Consider the following 14,459-nt stretch of genomic DNA (forward strand, 5'->3'; position numbering starts at 1 on the left):
TTTCGTAGCAATGTCTGTTACCGGCTATCTACGTAACTCGAACTCGGTTGTGCTACTTTTGGAACAGTTATGCGCTGAAGTTCGCTGTCAACTTTAACTTCCTGTGTTTATGTTTGGAACGCATTGCATTCAATTTTGCTTTATCCTGTTCGCGATGTGCAATTTCCCCTCTTCGGTTTAACCTACTTTTCCGATGCAATTATTTCTCTTTTAAACAACGCACCGCTAATGTGTTCATATAATTATTTACTATTAACGCGATTTAGTTTCCCGAGCGTAATCAGTAAACCAGTTATCGGACATAGAGCGTAATAAGGTTTCCCTTTTACGATTAAGGTATCCCAACGTCGGGGGAGTTTAATGGTCTATTATCAGAATGATGTCCTTTAATTGTCTCGTTATCTTGGTTGTTCGATAGATTTTCTCATGATAGGAAACAATATCGCGAACATCGATAAACTTTGTCGCCGATTTTAACAAACTATTGCTTCTTTACTTGCATTCGTTGATTCAAGTAACGATATTAAAACGTTGAACGAATGTAGAGGTAGACCTTTGAATTTCGTATTAAAACTTCGTCCTGTTTCTATGGAACTGATCAAGTCCGAATTCTCTTGAAATTTTCCTTTCAGGATTTTCACGTAGAACTTTCTGAAAGAAGTAAGTCTTTTTTACTTCGTTATTCCTTTTCCCTATGCAGTTGTCTTTGAATGACTTTGAATAATTTTAATAACACTGAGTTTGGAACTTCGAAACAAATTGTTACAAAATTAAATGCTGTTTCCTCCAGGTTTTACTAGTAGACTCGTTAGTAAGGCTTCAGTAAATCTTGGTCGGAGTTCCAAACTGGAAACTCGTAATTATTAAAATTTATCGGAAACACAATTATGCTTCCAGAGCAATTTATTTTTGATGAATGATATTGTTTCTATTAATCGTTTACTTTCGATTTTCTTTACTAAAGGAGCAATAATTGAACAAAGAAAAAGATATTTTATTGTAATAAATTCTCGATCTCTGTAGAGAAAATTGTACAGATTGCCACTTGGAGGGCAGAGATATCAGTAATCCAAAGATCTAGGATCAACAAGTTTCTTAGTATCTTTCAGGTGGTAATAACACGAGACAAATGTTCATTCCGTGACGAGAATCTCGAATTCCGCGGGATGGTTTCGCGTGACAGTAATTCCTTCGCCTGCTAGACTCATATCGTTCGTCGATTCTTTATTGAAACTTCGTTACACGAGCCAGGTAGGGAGTTGAATAACAATGACACCCACCCTATTCGCATTACATGGCTGAAAAGGCAATACCACCGCGAGGAATATCGATCTCGCGGTTCAGGAAAGCTGTTATCGCGTAATACGATGATGCGACAGTAACAACGCGGATGATAACAACGTACGATAATACACGGTGGACTAACTTAATTACAGCGAATGACGAGTTAATATTATTTACGTTCGCTTTTCCTGTCTTCTCCTGTTATCTGTTAACCCCACTTCCCCGTTTCCTATCGACGATCATTCGTCGAGATCTATACATAGATCCGACATCAACATTTTACTGATCGATCGAACCGTATTCTCGTACGTATATTTTGTTTTATTTACTTAACCACCGAATCGAACGAATCAAACAAAATACATAGAGGAAGAACCAAACTATAATTTTCTGATCGATTGACAAAATATTCAACCGGTCGAACAACAAATTTTAATGGATATTATATTTTTTAAATTACTGATTTAAGAATATCGAGCACGTGCACGTTATCGTAAAATTGAAAAGGATTAAATTAAGCACGGTATTATCCTTGTGTGTAAAATAAATTAATCGAAATAACCCATTTCCTCTTGTGGTCTTCGGCTCGTAATCATTGCTGGCCACAGCAACGTGATAATTAAGCAATTACGTTAATATTAATGAATTGATCGTGCTAGATGACCAATAGTTTCATCATTGGCAGTTCACTTGTTTGCTAATTTCGTGCGGTGTGCCATTTTAATTAGTTTGTCACTATCCCTTAATTGTCAGTAACGTTTACGAATCGAGAAGTAGATTTTTAAGGAAAGAAAGAATTGTAGTTGAGAGAAATTTCGAAATGAAAAACACATGGTGACCGACGCGACGCCTCAAGCTTACTTTTGTTTAAAACAAAACATTACAAAACACAATTTACACTAAATGTACTCTAAATATTATTAAATAATGTAATTGAGAATGCAGTTAATAGTGATACTTAATATTTCATTTTCTTATGCTTCATACTCAAACATTTAATAAAGCAATATTTACGTTTAAATTCCATGCACGTGTTTAATTTTCTACTGTATATCTGGCGTAATTTAGTTTGCTCAGATATATAGGTGCAATATAACCCAGTTAATTCGGATCAATGATAGGAGGGATCTTTTGGATTAAGCGACAATTCGAGTTAATGGGGCGAAAGATTGACCTTAGAAATAGAAAAACTTGGAGCACGGTTAAATAGAAAATTAAATGATGTACGTGCGTAGTTCTAAAGGTCAGTATCAACGTTACAACGAAGATTTTGGCAGAAATGCCAACTGTGCTGCGTCTTTCTGCGCAATCAATAAATAAGTCAGAGTCTTGGCCGAGATTATTCGTATAATTTATTATGGAAGTATCCGTACATTGGAATAATTTTCCATTTTTATTTCCCATCGGGGTTTCCAGGCTATCTATTAACTATTTTAACTATTCAGTTATTTAAAGAATAGTCCGTAGCATTAAAAATTAACCGAAAATAAATTTCTTCTCGCAACAAAAACACGTAAATGCTTTCTAAGTATTTCGGACGTCCGATGCTCCGTGGAAATATTGTTTTCACAGCTGAAAACACAATCTACGCAAACAGTGTCTGTTTAGATTGAATAAATCTCAATTTGTTAGCGGTTTCGTTTCAAAATTTCAGTGTCGTACAAATTTATAATTTGCATAAAATATAAAATGAAAACAAAGTTGAATCCGACGCATTATTCACGTCGAAGATGATAATTATTTAAGTAGAACGATATTTTTACAAGCATTTATCCGAGGAATCAGAGTGGGGTGACAGCGTTACAATAACTCGGGGAAAGAAAGTTGCAATAAGCCGGAGAATACTGGTTCAAGTAATCTTTGAAACATTAGCGTATAGTTGCGAGTGAAAACTATTTGATTGAACGTTCGAGCGAAAGTTAATTGCAAAAGCTAGTGTGATAAATGTTGAAAAAGTGTTTTACGCGGAGTAGTGTTGATCGAATAAAGTTTCGCCTAACTCTGATCGCGATAGAACTGTTTGATCGTAATTGATGGGATTTCGTCGCGAAACGTCGGTGCTCGATTAAGGCGGACCCATTAAGGTTTCTTTTTTAGAAGCGCGAAACTAATCTGTGCCGAGGGCGATCGTCAAACAGCAATTTTCTAGCCAGTGGTAATCATGTTACACTGCAGCTTGCCTGCATTCAATTACCGTAATCGACTAAACTGCACGCTGATTGCATTAATTTCAATTAACATTCTTGGACGGTAGAGAAACGCTTCTCATGCTGTTAATAATTTGGCGGCACACAGGTAGATTCTAGTAACCGAGTCAAGCCACAGGTATTCTCTAAGGAAGGATATAGAGAATTTATAGGGTCGAATACCTCGCTCGAGACCAAAATAATTTGTTTAGTGCAATAGAAACGTGCATTTCATTTCTACGTGAAACTATACATTCTTATAATTCTATCGAGTAACTAAATCTTCGTGTTGAAATTCCATTTACCTCGCTAGATTGTGGCGATTGTGGTTACAAGTATCAAGTAAACAATGTTTCATTCGCGTTTGGAGATTCTTGCTTATTAACTGTGTTACATGCTATCAATTTGAAAGATATCTGTTTCTATAGAAATTTCGTCCAATGTACATTACAGGCCTCCCCAAAACACCTCGAAAGGTCGGAAGTTCTCCATCTCTGGAATAGAGTCTCTTGATTACATCGTGGCTCGTATCGAACCAGCCCCATTGAAATTTCGCTCGCCTTTCGCGCCACGGAAGCGCATAACGCGACGGAAATCGTTGGAATAGCGGGCGTTTCACGCGCGTGTCAATTAACGAAATTCTCCGTACGCGTTCGAATTAATTCACGCGACATTTAAATAGCCGCTTTCGACTCAAGTGCGCCAATAAACCGATTAAACAGCTCGAGGCCTCTCGAACATAATTAAACGCGAATCTTTGACTAGCGATCGGGTTCAGCTTGCTCCTCTGTAGCGAGAAGATTTGTCGTTTGAAGATTTCATCGCATAAAAGATACTTCAAAGTGGATGCTTGCACAAATCTGGAGTCCGAGAAGTTTCAATTGGATCCAGTAGGTATTTGAGATTCTATGGTCGACCGCTTGACATTCTGTACTTTCAACCAGTCGGTGTCAGAAGCAGGATTCTGCCATAATTGTATTTTATCTCTGACCTTTACTGTTAAGAATTTTATTAAATACAAATATCATCTTTTTGAGAGTATGGAGAGCCTTCTGTCAGAGATTGGGCTGATCTATCGTTGACTCGTACTACTGGTAAAAATTGTGTATAATAAAAGGTACACATACAAAGCATTTTATTGATAGATTTGCGTTGTAATAATTGTATGGTAACTCGGAGCATAATTTTTGAGTAAACAATAACGTGTCTTTGCTATTTTCCACGAGTGGAAATGAAGAATCCTCTTATTGGTGATGTAACTTGAAAACAGAATCAAACATTTGTCGATTACAAACTACGATCGTAATCTGTAGCACTTCAGAAGCAATTCAGAAATTTTTCATATCCGAGTTATCGCGATTTCAGACACGCTTCATCAAAATCGTATTCAACGCCGAAAATACTTCTCGCTATTTGCTGGAGTTGATTGCTTTCATTGAATCCTCGATCCATCGTCCCTGAATCTCTCGTTATCGACGACTCGAGATTTATTCCCTTCGATAAGAGATTCGTCTTGAGGTATTATTTGTCCGATAGCTCGTCATCGGCAGACGATCGCGTTAAATCGATTCCACGTTTGTCGATCTACCAACCACGTCGGTTCAACCCAAATCTAAAAACTTATTTCAGAATCTAACATAGAAAAAATAACATAAGTTCGCGTTCGCGAGCCGCAGAAAACGATAAAAGCAGTTTCTCGTCGCTCTGAAACGCGTAATAGCGTGCATTATAATTTTATGCGTATAAATTACGGCATGAAAGCCGTATATAGAAATTTGCATTACAGATGGAATTACTCGGAGTAGTTTAATTTAATTGTACGCAACTCGTACTCGTTACTCCGCTCGTAGACACGCTGAACTACGCGGAGACTCCAAACTGTATTTTATGCTCATTAACAGCTTCAAAGAGCATATTCCGATTACGTGTTTTTTCCCCCCCGTTTTGTTGAAAAGGGTTGATGAAACACTCTCAAGCTTGGCGAACGTTTTTCTGTACTTTCTTTGTTCCGATGGCCCCCCTTTCTTTTACTTCAATGCGCAGTTCATTGTGCCGTGCGATTTTTGTTCTCTCCCGTATTGTTTCGAATTTCGCTCGGGTCAGCGAAGATATTATTTCAATCTCTGGTCAAGAAATCACGGCGGTTATGAAATAATCTTCGAGTTACAGCGCGTGGCAATAATCGAGAGACGAAAACAATTTATCGTCAAAATAACGATTGTCTAAGTCGAGAAATTTCTTGTGTACTTTGATGTTACTTCCATTATTTTCGAACGATAGAAATGATAAGAAAACAAGATTGCATTTAAAACATACGTAATTATATTACCGTTGTTATTTAATTTCTTTCGATAGAAATTTTCTAATGAAATTGTGCACAACCTAACGAAATTTCGATCTTGTTTTCCAGGTCGCCAAACTGTTCTCATACACGTGGACCATGGGTCTGTTCCTATGCAAGTCGGTGCATTATATGCAAAGTGTGTCGGCCATCTGTTCGGTCGTCACGTTAACTGCAATGTCGATTGAAAGGTAAATCTAACGATATTATTTCATACGAAATGTAACTCACAAATTCGTCACATGTTCTTTACATCCTTGGAATACAGAATTAGAGTAAATAACGTTATTTTTAAGAAGTGTTACATTTTATCAAAGAAGAGAACATACAGGGTGTTCGGCCATCCCTGTGAAAAATTTTAATGGGAGGTTCTAGAGGCCAAAATAAGGCGAAAATCAAGGATACTAATTTGTCGATTGAGGCTTCGTTAAAAAGTTATACAAATATTTCCACACAGTATATTTTCGGTAAAGAATTTTTTTCTCGAAAGTACGTAGGATTTTGTGGGTATGTGTATTCACCAAAAATGATTGAAATTTACCCCCGCAACTGAAAATAATTTTTTCAGAATGATTTGAAACTTTTCAATTTTCAGGGTAGCAGACGGTTATGGTCAGACATTATATTTTCAGTAATGAATTTTTTTCTCGAAAATGCGTAGGATTTCGGGGGTATGTATAATGACCAAAAATGCTTGTAATTGACCCTTGTAACTAAATATAATTTTTTTAGTATGATTTGAAATTTTTTAATAACTTTTTAGCGAAGCTTCAATCGACAAATTGATATTCTTGATTATTTTATTTTGGCCTCTATACGTAGAACAATTATTTCAGTTCAATTATTTACTATTCAATTTCCATTCCTCTTGACCTATTACTTACTAATATTTAGCAATATTTTTCTGGAATTTTCGCCTGTTTTACATTAACTTCAAGATTCTTATTAGTGGAATTCTAGTCTGTTACCGATCATACAGTCTGTCTAACAAGAGCGTGTACGATGATTCTTAAAACGAGCCCCAGACGTGATTCATAAACTGAACTAACTTGGTAGATCTCCTTTAGAGCCCAGTGAAGCGTGGAATACAATGCTTTGTGAAAAGCCGCCGGGCAAGCTCGTCTTCTTCGTCAGATCTCGCCAACTGGCATTTAAAGACCACAGCTTATTAACTGTAGAAAGATATTCTTCGAAATATGCTATTCACACCGTTGAATTATTTAATAATTTAATAACACAATAGTACACGAAAAATACGAAATAAATATTGTATTAATCCTCTTAAGAACGTATCGTGATTCTGTTGTGATTCATTTGTCGAAGAATGGCAGAAACGTCTGATATGATCGATGATTTTAAATGAACAGAACAGACGAAAAATCGTACAGAGTCCTTTTCTTCGAGCATCGTTCGTTCTTTTTCATTCGCTCGCTATTCTTTTCCCCGGTTGTCGACCATGGCTGTCGACAAAAGATAAAGGAGACTTCGAGACTGAACGATATCGCTGTGCACAAGCATTTGCTGGTGTCGAATTTCGGTGTAGATTTTCTGAAATCCGGTATTTAGTCTCTGATACAGCTTGTTCGAATGCTTCTTGCACTCGAAACTCGGTCCTGGCTACGAGTCGCTTTTCTTGAAAAAATACGGATGGCAATTATAAACCGTTGAAATACTCATGCACGTTGCAATATAAGCGACAATTTGGGCAACTCTCGCTTCGCTATTTAGAGTTAGTCACATTTCACCGTGCCTCAACTGCTCGTAATGACTTCGTTCCACGCGTTCTGATGCCTCACTTTACAAGATTCGTCGTATCCCCGTCACTTTTGCGCAAATTTTACGTGAAAACTGAAGAACAGACTTTAGAAATATCGAACGAGTCTGTCCCGGACTGTACACAGTGTATCCGACGAATGGAAGACGAAGAAAACCGTTTGACCTATGGTCGCTGGACGTTCGAAGTGCACAATGTCGCTTAATTGATGCACTCAACGAATTCCTTGAAATTTAGGTTATTTACGGCTGCAACTCTCGTTGGACATACTCAGCGCCCCCGCTCGAAAGAGCTCGCTCAACGTTGAAACGCTGCGATCAATCCCAACAATTTGTTAGATCGCTGAACAATTTTATCGCCTGGATGTCTTAGGGTTCTCAATTTTTTTTTTCGAGATTAATGGACCCGTAGGATTATAAATTTCGCGCGTGTTACGCGACCCATCCGATAACGCGCGTCCATCGCGACACCAGAACGATTCAGTATTGACCATGATCGAACGTCCCGTTACAATAACGCCGCGAACGTCGTGACAAACTTTGATGAACGAGGAAACACTGCGCGAAAGTAGTGGAAAGTTGTCGAGTTTTTTTGCGAAATAAACTTGGAATACGTAGAAAGCTGGACTTCAAAACTTTGCTGTTCCTCGCGAATCTATCATGCGAAATTATTTTCCCAAAAACCTACGAGGACGTAATTTTCTTTTTTGTAGCTAAACGGACCAAAGGAGTTCATCTTTTCAATGTACAGAATTTAACATTGTTATTTTCCACGGTATTTTACGAAGAAAAGTAAGGTACAAAATTCAGTAAATTTTAAAGTGAAAAGTCAATCTCGAGTGTTGCATCTTTCACGCGTGCATTCTTCGGCGAACTATGCCCCACTGCATAATGCATGTGCTCAAATGCTATATCAGACGAAGCTTTCATTTTCGTATATCGATTCCTTCGGCTACAGAGTCGTACCGTGTAGTGCACAGAACACCTAAATATTATTTATGATCCTACGAAAGAGCTTCCTGAAACGCGATTACACTATTTTAAGTGACACGTGCAGCGACGAAAGCACATTTCTGTAGAAATATACTTTCATTATACAGTGATTTCGGTAAAAAGATTCACAATACTCGAGATAATTACAAATGTCCTGTTTGTGTTCGATTAATTTTATTCCGCGAAATCAACGGAGAAAATCTAACTTAAATCAGCGTACGCTCCCTTTCGAATCAACATAAAAATCATTCCAAGATTCTTCTCATCGCATTCAAGCATCTCCGTTTCAATTTCCCTCGAAGAATAGCACTCAGCCTTAAAGAGAGACGCGGTAAATTCATCTCGAAGTTTACGCCCTCAGACGCAATTCCAGCGAATTCGTGGACCTTTAGCATTCGAAGGGAATTGTGAGTTTACAAAGTACAGTTATCTATTACTATGTACTGTTGTATTGTCGGACAAAAATAAGAATCACTGAGAGTGAAATAGTAAAAAAATTAAAGTACGTACGTAGCCATTTTAGAAAGTAAATTTTTATTTTACCACACCGCAATAGAGCTTTGGATTGACGTGTATACAGGTCGAACGAAGTTAACTGGTTAGAGTCATTCCGACGAAATCGTCTGTAATAATTAGAAAACCTGGGATGGCATTAGGTCGATGGATTTATGATTTTTTTCTCGAGAGCTCGTGATTCCAGCTTGCCGCTCACGTTTCGCTTTAATAGAGAACCGATAAAAGATGGCCCCACGAAGCCTCAAACGCGTGATCAGACAGCTTTTTTCCCCCCGACCCGATCATACTTAAAATTTATTTTATTTCAGGGAGGAATCGAACCACCCTTTTCAAGCTCGTTGAATCGACACCACCATCTATCGTTCATAGCGAGATGTCTGCGCGAAATGAAACTGATAAATCTTACAGATTGTCCTGTTTTTTTGTTGTTGCTCGCGTGGGAAGTTGGGTTGAAAAATTCTATCTGGGTAGCCGTAAGGTGGGGGCGTGCATCGAAGAGAACGATGCAATCGATCCATCAAATACAGAGTGTTCCACTCGACTCGTGCATCTTAAATGTCTCGTCTATTTTTGGCGATAGAAAAGGGTAGAATAGTTTAAATAAAGTTCAGATTATTCAACATACGTATCTTGAATGTATGGTACGGAGAGAACGTTTTTTCGTTTTAATATTACCGGCGACGTTCGAGTCTGTTTCTGTTTGAAATTTGTTTCGGAGAATACGAACGCTGCGTCTGATTGTTAAATAACCGACCGCGTTCGTAAACAGCTGCCAGTGTCACGGAAAATGGAAACATTATTAATCCTGTATAAAAGTCGTTTCTCCGTTATTCGTTCCGTGAAAAAGCTAACTCGTTCCTTTGTTCCATTCGCGGACGTTGTCTGTAACCGTAAGGTGACCGTAGATTGTTTTTTGAAAGTCTCTCGCGCATGTGTACACGTTAAAAGAGTTTTGTTCTAATTGTAATGATTTTAGAATCACGATACTCTAAATTCAAAGTGTTACTATTGACCCCAGTAGCATTATTTATGATTTATGCGAAAAGCATTCACGGAGATTTCTCGCGTCATTACCCTAGTTCATTTTGCATAATATATTTTCCTTTATCTCTTTTTTCTTTTATCTCTCTCGTTCCGGAACTGACTGTTTTAAATTTAAGAATTGTTGGAAAACTTTTAATCCTTGTCAAACAACGTCGAGAATTTCACTTGTTATGCTACACCGTGATCCAGCGATTCGCTCGTATAAAGTCGTATCGATTAAGCGACATGATATAAACTATACAAGATGTCTCGTTAGAAACGTGTCAGTTCCTAGTTATCGATATCGAACTAACTGGAAACTTCGTTTGTGTTTCAGGTATTATGCGATCGTTCATCCAATGAGGGCGCAGTACACGTGCACGATAAGCCAGGCTCGCAAGATCGTGATTATAACTTGGGTTGCGTCCTTCCTGCTTGGCATCCCAATGATCTTCACACAGGTGAACAACCAACTTTGTGTTTTATTTTAAATTAATTTTAAATGTTTACCATTCGTATTTACCATTAAGCTTCATTATAGCTAATATTGCAACGCGTTAAATACCTTTATTTTTTGCGTAGAAAGTTTATTTTCAAAGTTAACGTCCCGTTTTTCGTGAAAGTAAATGTCACAGCGTGATTCGACATGTGTAATCTTACGATTTCGATTTCCGCTACTCCTTTTAAATGGCCGTTGAAAATATTCACAGAAAAATGTGCAATGCACGAAAAATTGACGTCCATCTGTTCGTTTCACGACGGCAGAGAACGTCTGTTTTTCTGCAGGCGGAAAATCGAGACGAAATCGTCCTTTACATTAGCTTTCATCTCGATTTCCTTCCCTCGCCAAATATTTTCCAGGTATTTTCCAACGGTTTTCACGTTCGGATAGTTTCTCGTGCAAGTCGTCAGGATTATGCCGAGTTTCTAGGCATTTTATTTCTACGATACGATGAGAACACGATCCTCGTTAACCCAGAATTTCGTCGCGTTTTTAGGAAGAGATCGATCCTACTAACGTCACTGTTTTCACTGTGTACCGATCGCGAGAATAAAGTATGTGATTATTTTCTGGTTCTTTCTTGTCAATTGCTTTGCACGACTTTTAATCAAAATCAGGAGTCTGTGAATTGCGTTGCAACGCGAGAAATACTTCCCTTTGTTCTTTCCACGAAAAAACGAGGACATTCTTGTGGGGTAGGAGGATGAAAGAATTAATGAAACATGTAGGGAACCGTGGTTTTATGTATCTCGTAAAGTAAATGGCGTGAATATGACGATAAAACTCCCTTATATGGTCGTAGAGAAACTTTGTGTGTACACACACGTACTCCGAACATTTTAATAAACACTTTTATATGGAATCGTAAAACTTGTGGTTGTTGAAAAAGTGCTTCTGAAATATCGTGATTACTTTCAATTAAGATTGCTTCTACGATCTATTGAAATCGTTCTCTTCGGTACGAGTTAATTTTCGTGAAGTACTTCAAATCATAAGAAAGCGTGGGAGTGGAAAGCTGTATCGAGTTTCGTTTTTAATCACCTTCATTTATTAGTCGCGTTGGCCGAGTTTCATTACTATTTCTTTCTACGAGAAGATTCTAGTCATTATTAAGTTTCTTGCTGTTAATAATAAAATAAAATTCTTCTAATAAAGATTTACAAAATCATCTCCTATCACAACTAATTTAAAAATGAATAAAAAAATAATCAGGGTAAACTGTATTCTCTTAATTTTTAAATTGAAATTTATTTTTCCATTTATTCCACGAATCTACTTCGTGTCACATTTTCAACGATTATAAAACTCTTAAGTTAATTGCTACTCCAATTGTTTTTCCATAAGCATAAACTGTGTATTAAATTTCAATAATTGAATTAATACAAATATTTTTCTTTCATTCAGTTTTGTAGTGAGCTTTTTTTGTAATAGCGTTTTCAATTATTTTCCAACAATGTTTTATCGAATGTCGCTAAGGGCTGCGTTGTTTCAATTTAGAGGCTTTGAAAGCTTTCGATAAACAATTCGATTTCGAAATTGAAAATTAACTTGTCAAAATCATTCGAGGGAAAATAAAACTGATGTAATAGTTTTGGAAATAATGATAACACAGAATAAAACTGATTCGCTTTAGGAGTCTGAGAATTTAACAAAAGCTAAGTCTTTCTCGTCGATTACTGCAATTGGGATTGTTGGATGAAAAAACTTCTGACATTGATAGTTTCTTTGTTTCAGACACACAAAGTGGTGGGACTGAGAGTGATTGCCTACTGGTGCGTCCGTGATTCGGAAGCTGGGCTTCTTTGGCGTGCACACGAGGTCTACATGCTCGTGCTGGTTCTCGTGTTACCCCTGATAGTTATGGCATTTTGCTACACGGCCATTTGTTGGGAGATTTGGCGCGTCATGAAACGTCGATACCATATGACGTCTCGACACGCGTAAGTCTGTGAAATTTCTTTCCTACAAACTATATACAGGGTGTTCGACCACCCCTAGGAAACATTTTAATAGATTCTAGAGGCCAAAATAAGACGAAAATCAAGGATACTAATTTGTTGATTGAGGCTTCGTTAAAAAGTTACAGAAACATTTCTAGCCACACAGTATATTTTCGGTAAAGAATTTTTTTCTCGAAAGTGTGTAGGATTTCGAGGGTATGCCTATTGACCAAATTTGATTGTTATAGACCCCTCCAATCAAAAATAATTTTTTTAGGACGATTTGAAATTTTTTATTTTCGTCGAAAAATATAGGCACCTACCCCCTGTCGATTTTTCTTAAAAATCCGTTTTTCATTTTTAATAATTTTGTCTAATACTGTTTTGTAGATATCTATTAGCTCTACTTTAGAAAAAAGTTTCATTGAAATGTATTCACTATTGTAGGAGCTATGGCCGTCTGAAAATTGGACCATTTTTAGGGGGTTTTTCTCATTTTACGGGGTCAAGGAACAACTTTTCGAATATTTTTGGAATTCCTACATATTCTCCACTAAAATACGCGTTATTTGCCTGTTTAAACATTAAAATCCTCCAGTCCGTTCAGAAGTTATGATGTTTCAAACATACGCATGAAATTTCAGTGGAACATATCAACGGTATGGTCAGACGTGAAATTTTCGGTAATGAATTTTTTTCTCGAAACTGCGTAGGATTTCGAGGGTATGTCTATTGACCAAAAATGATTGTAATTGACCCCTGTAACCAATAATAATTTTTTTAGAACGATTTGAAATTTTTCAATTTAATTTTTTAATAACTTTTTAACGAAGCCTCAATCAACGAATCGATATTCTTGATTTTCGTCTTATTTTCGCCTCTAGAATCTCCCATTAAAATTTTTTCCAGGGTTGGCCGAACTAATGTACCGGTAAGATCTAATATTTCATCCCTTATCTGCTAATGTACACTTGAAGTAACCCTCGAACCCTCTCGTATATAATATTCGTCCCTTCGAGCGTTTCTTAAACCATTGAACTTTTAGTACCTAAAAACTGTTTAGTTCCCTCGTGCCGTTAAGTTCTTCGATGCAATGTTTTCGCTCGTACACGCATTATGCATTTAAAATAATAAGACCACGCGTAAAATGGCGAAACATGTCAGAGAAAATACAGTACTCTTAGTTCATTCTTTCCATTTGCAGTTTAATTACCGTGGCCATTTTGTACGCGCTCAATCATGAATTCCGACCCACGCGACTGCAATTACTTTACATTTTAAATACCTAGTAAAATTTATTTCAGCATTATTACCAAAACGCGTACAAAATTATTCTGAACGGTGGTAATAAATTTTAGACTACGACGCGTATTTTACCGTGGCGCTTCAACGAACGGAATTATCGCGTTACAGGGAAAAGAATCGCTGAAAGTTCCGAGTGGCAGCCGTTTCCACGAAACTCGAGGGCTGTGGAGACGACAGTAAAAGGGACCTCCAAACCCTCGAGGAAAAGTCTTAAGAGAATCGCACAAAAATTAAAGTTAGATTGGAAGGGAATTTGAAACAGTTTTACGAACGACTCGGGTGAATTTCGAGGGAACGTGTCCGGCTTTAAAGGGGGATGTTTTAAAAAACGTGTCGATAATCGAATAGCAGTTGTTTCGTAAATGTCACGCGGTTTTCTGTACTGTATGACCTCGTTGTTTCGTCGATCCACGAGACCGCAAACTCGATAAACTCCTCGGACGTATTGGGGGGGAGTTTGGTTTTCGAGCCGAACGAAAACTTTTGATACCGAGCTTGGCACCGATATCTCCTTATCGATCGCGGACTAGGGACCAGCATCTTTACACGGATGCGTCGTTGTTTATCGTGCTTGTTAAAAAGTTTGGAAGAACGAG

General features: G+C 37.5%; 1 protein-coding gene across 10 annotated transcripts in view; it reads left to right on the forward strand.

Annotated features, from left to right (window-relative positions):
- The window catches only part of LOC143343512 (pyroglutamylated RF-amide peptide receptor), a 58,354-nt gene that overhangs the window by 29,017 nt on the left and 14,878 nt on the right, over nucleotides 1-14,459 (forward strand). For all 10 annotated transcript variants that reach the window (XR_013079982.1, XR_013079983.1, XM_076768486.1 and 7 more), the window contains 3 exons: nucleotides 5,881-6,002; nucleotides 10,454-10,577; nucleotides 12,353-12,558. Coding sequence is in view for 8 of the 10 variants with exons in the window: in XM_076768486.1 (XP_076624601.1) it covers nucleotides 5,881-6,002; nucleotides 10,454-10,577; nucleotides 12,353-12,558 (452 nt within the window). In the remaining 2 variants the exon portion in view is untranslated. The remainder of the gene's footprint in view (nucleotides 1-5,880; nucleotides 6,003-10,453; nucleotides 10,578-12,352; nucleotides 12,559-14,459) is intronic.

The sequence above is a fragment of the Colletes latitarsis genome, chromosome 7, assembly GCF_051014445.1.
Source record: "Colletes latitarsis isolate SP2378_abdomen chromosome 7, iyColLati1, whole genome shotgun sequence".
In the NCBI taxonomy this organism is placed as follows: Eukaryota; Metazoa; Arthropoda; class Insecta; order Hymenoptera; family Colletidae; genus Colletes; species Colletes latitarsis.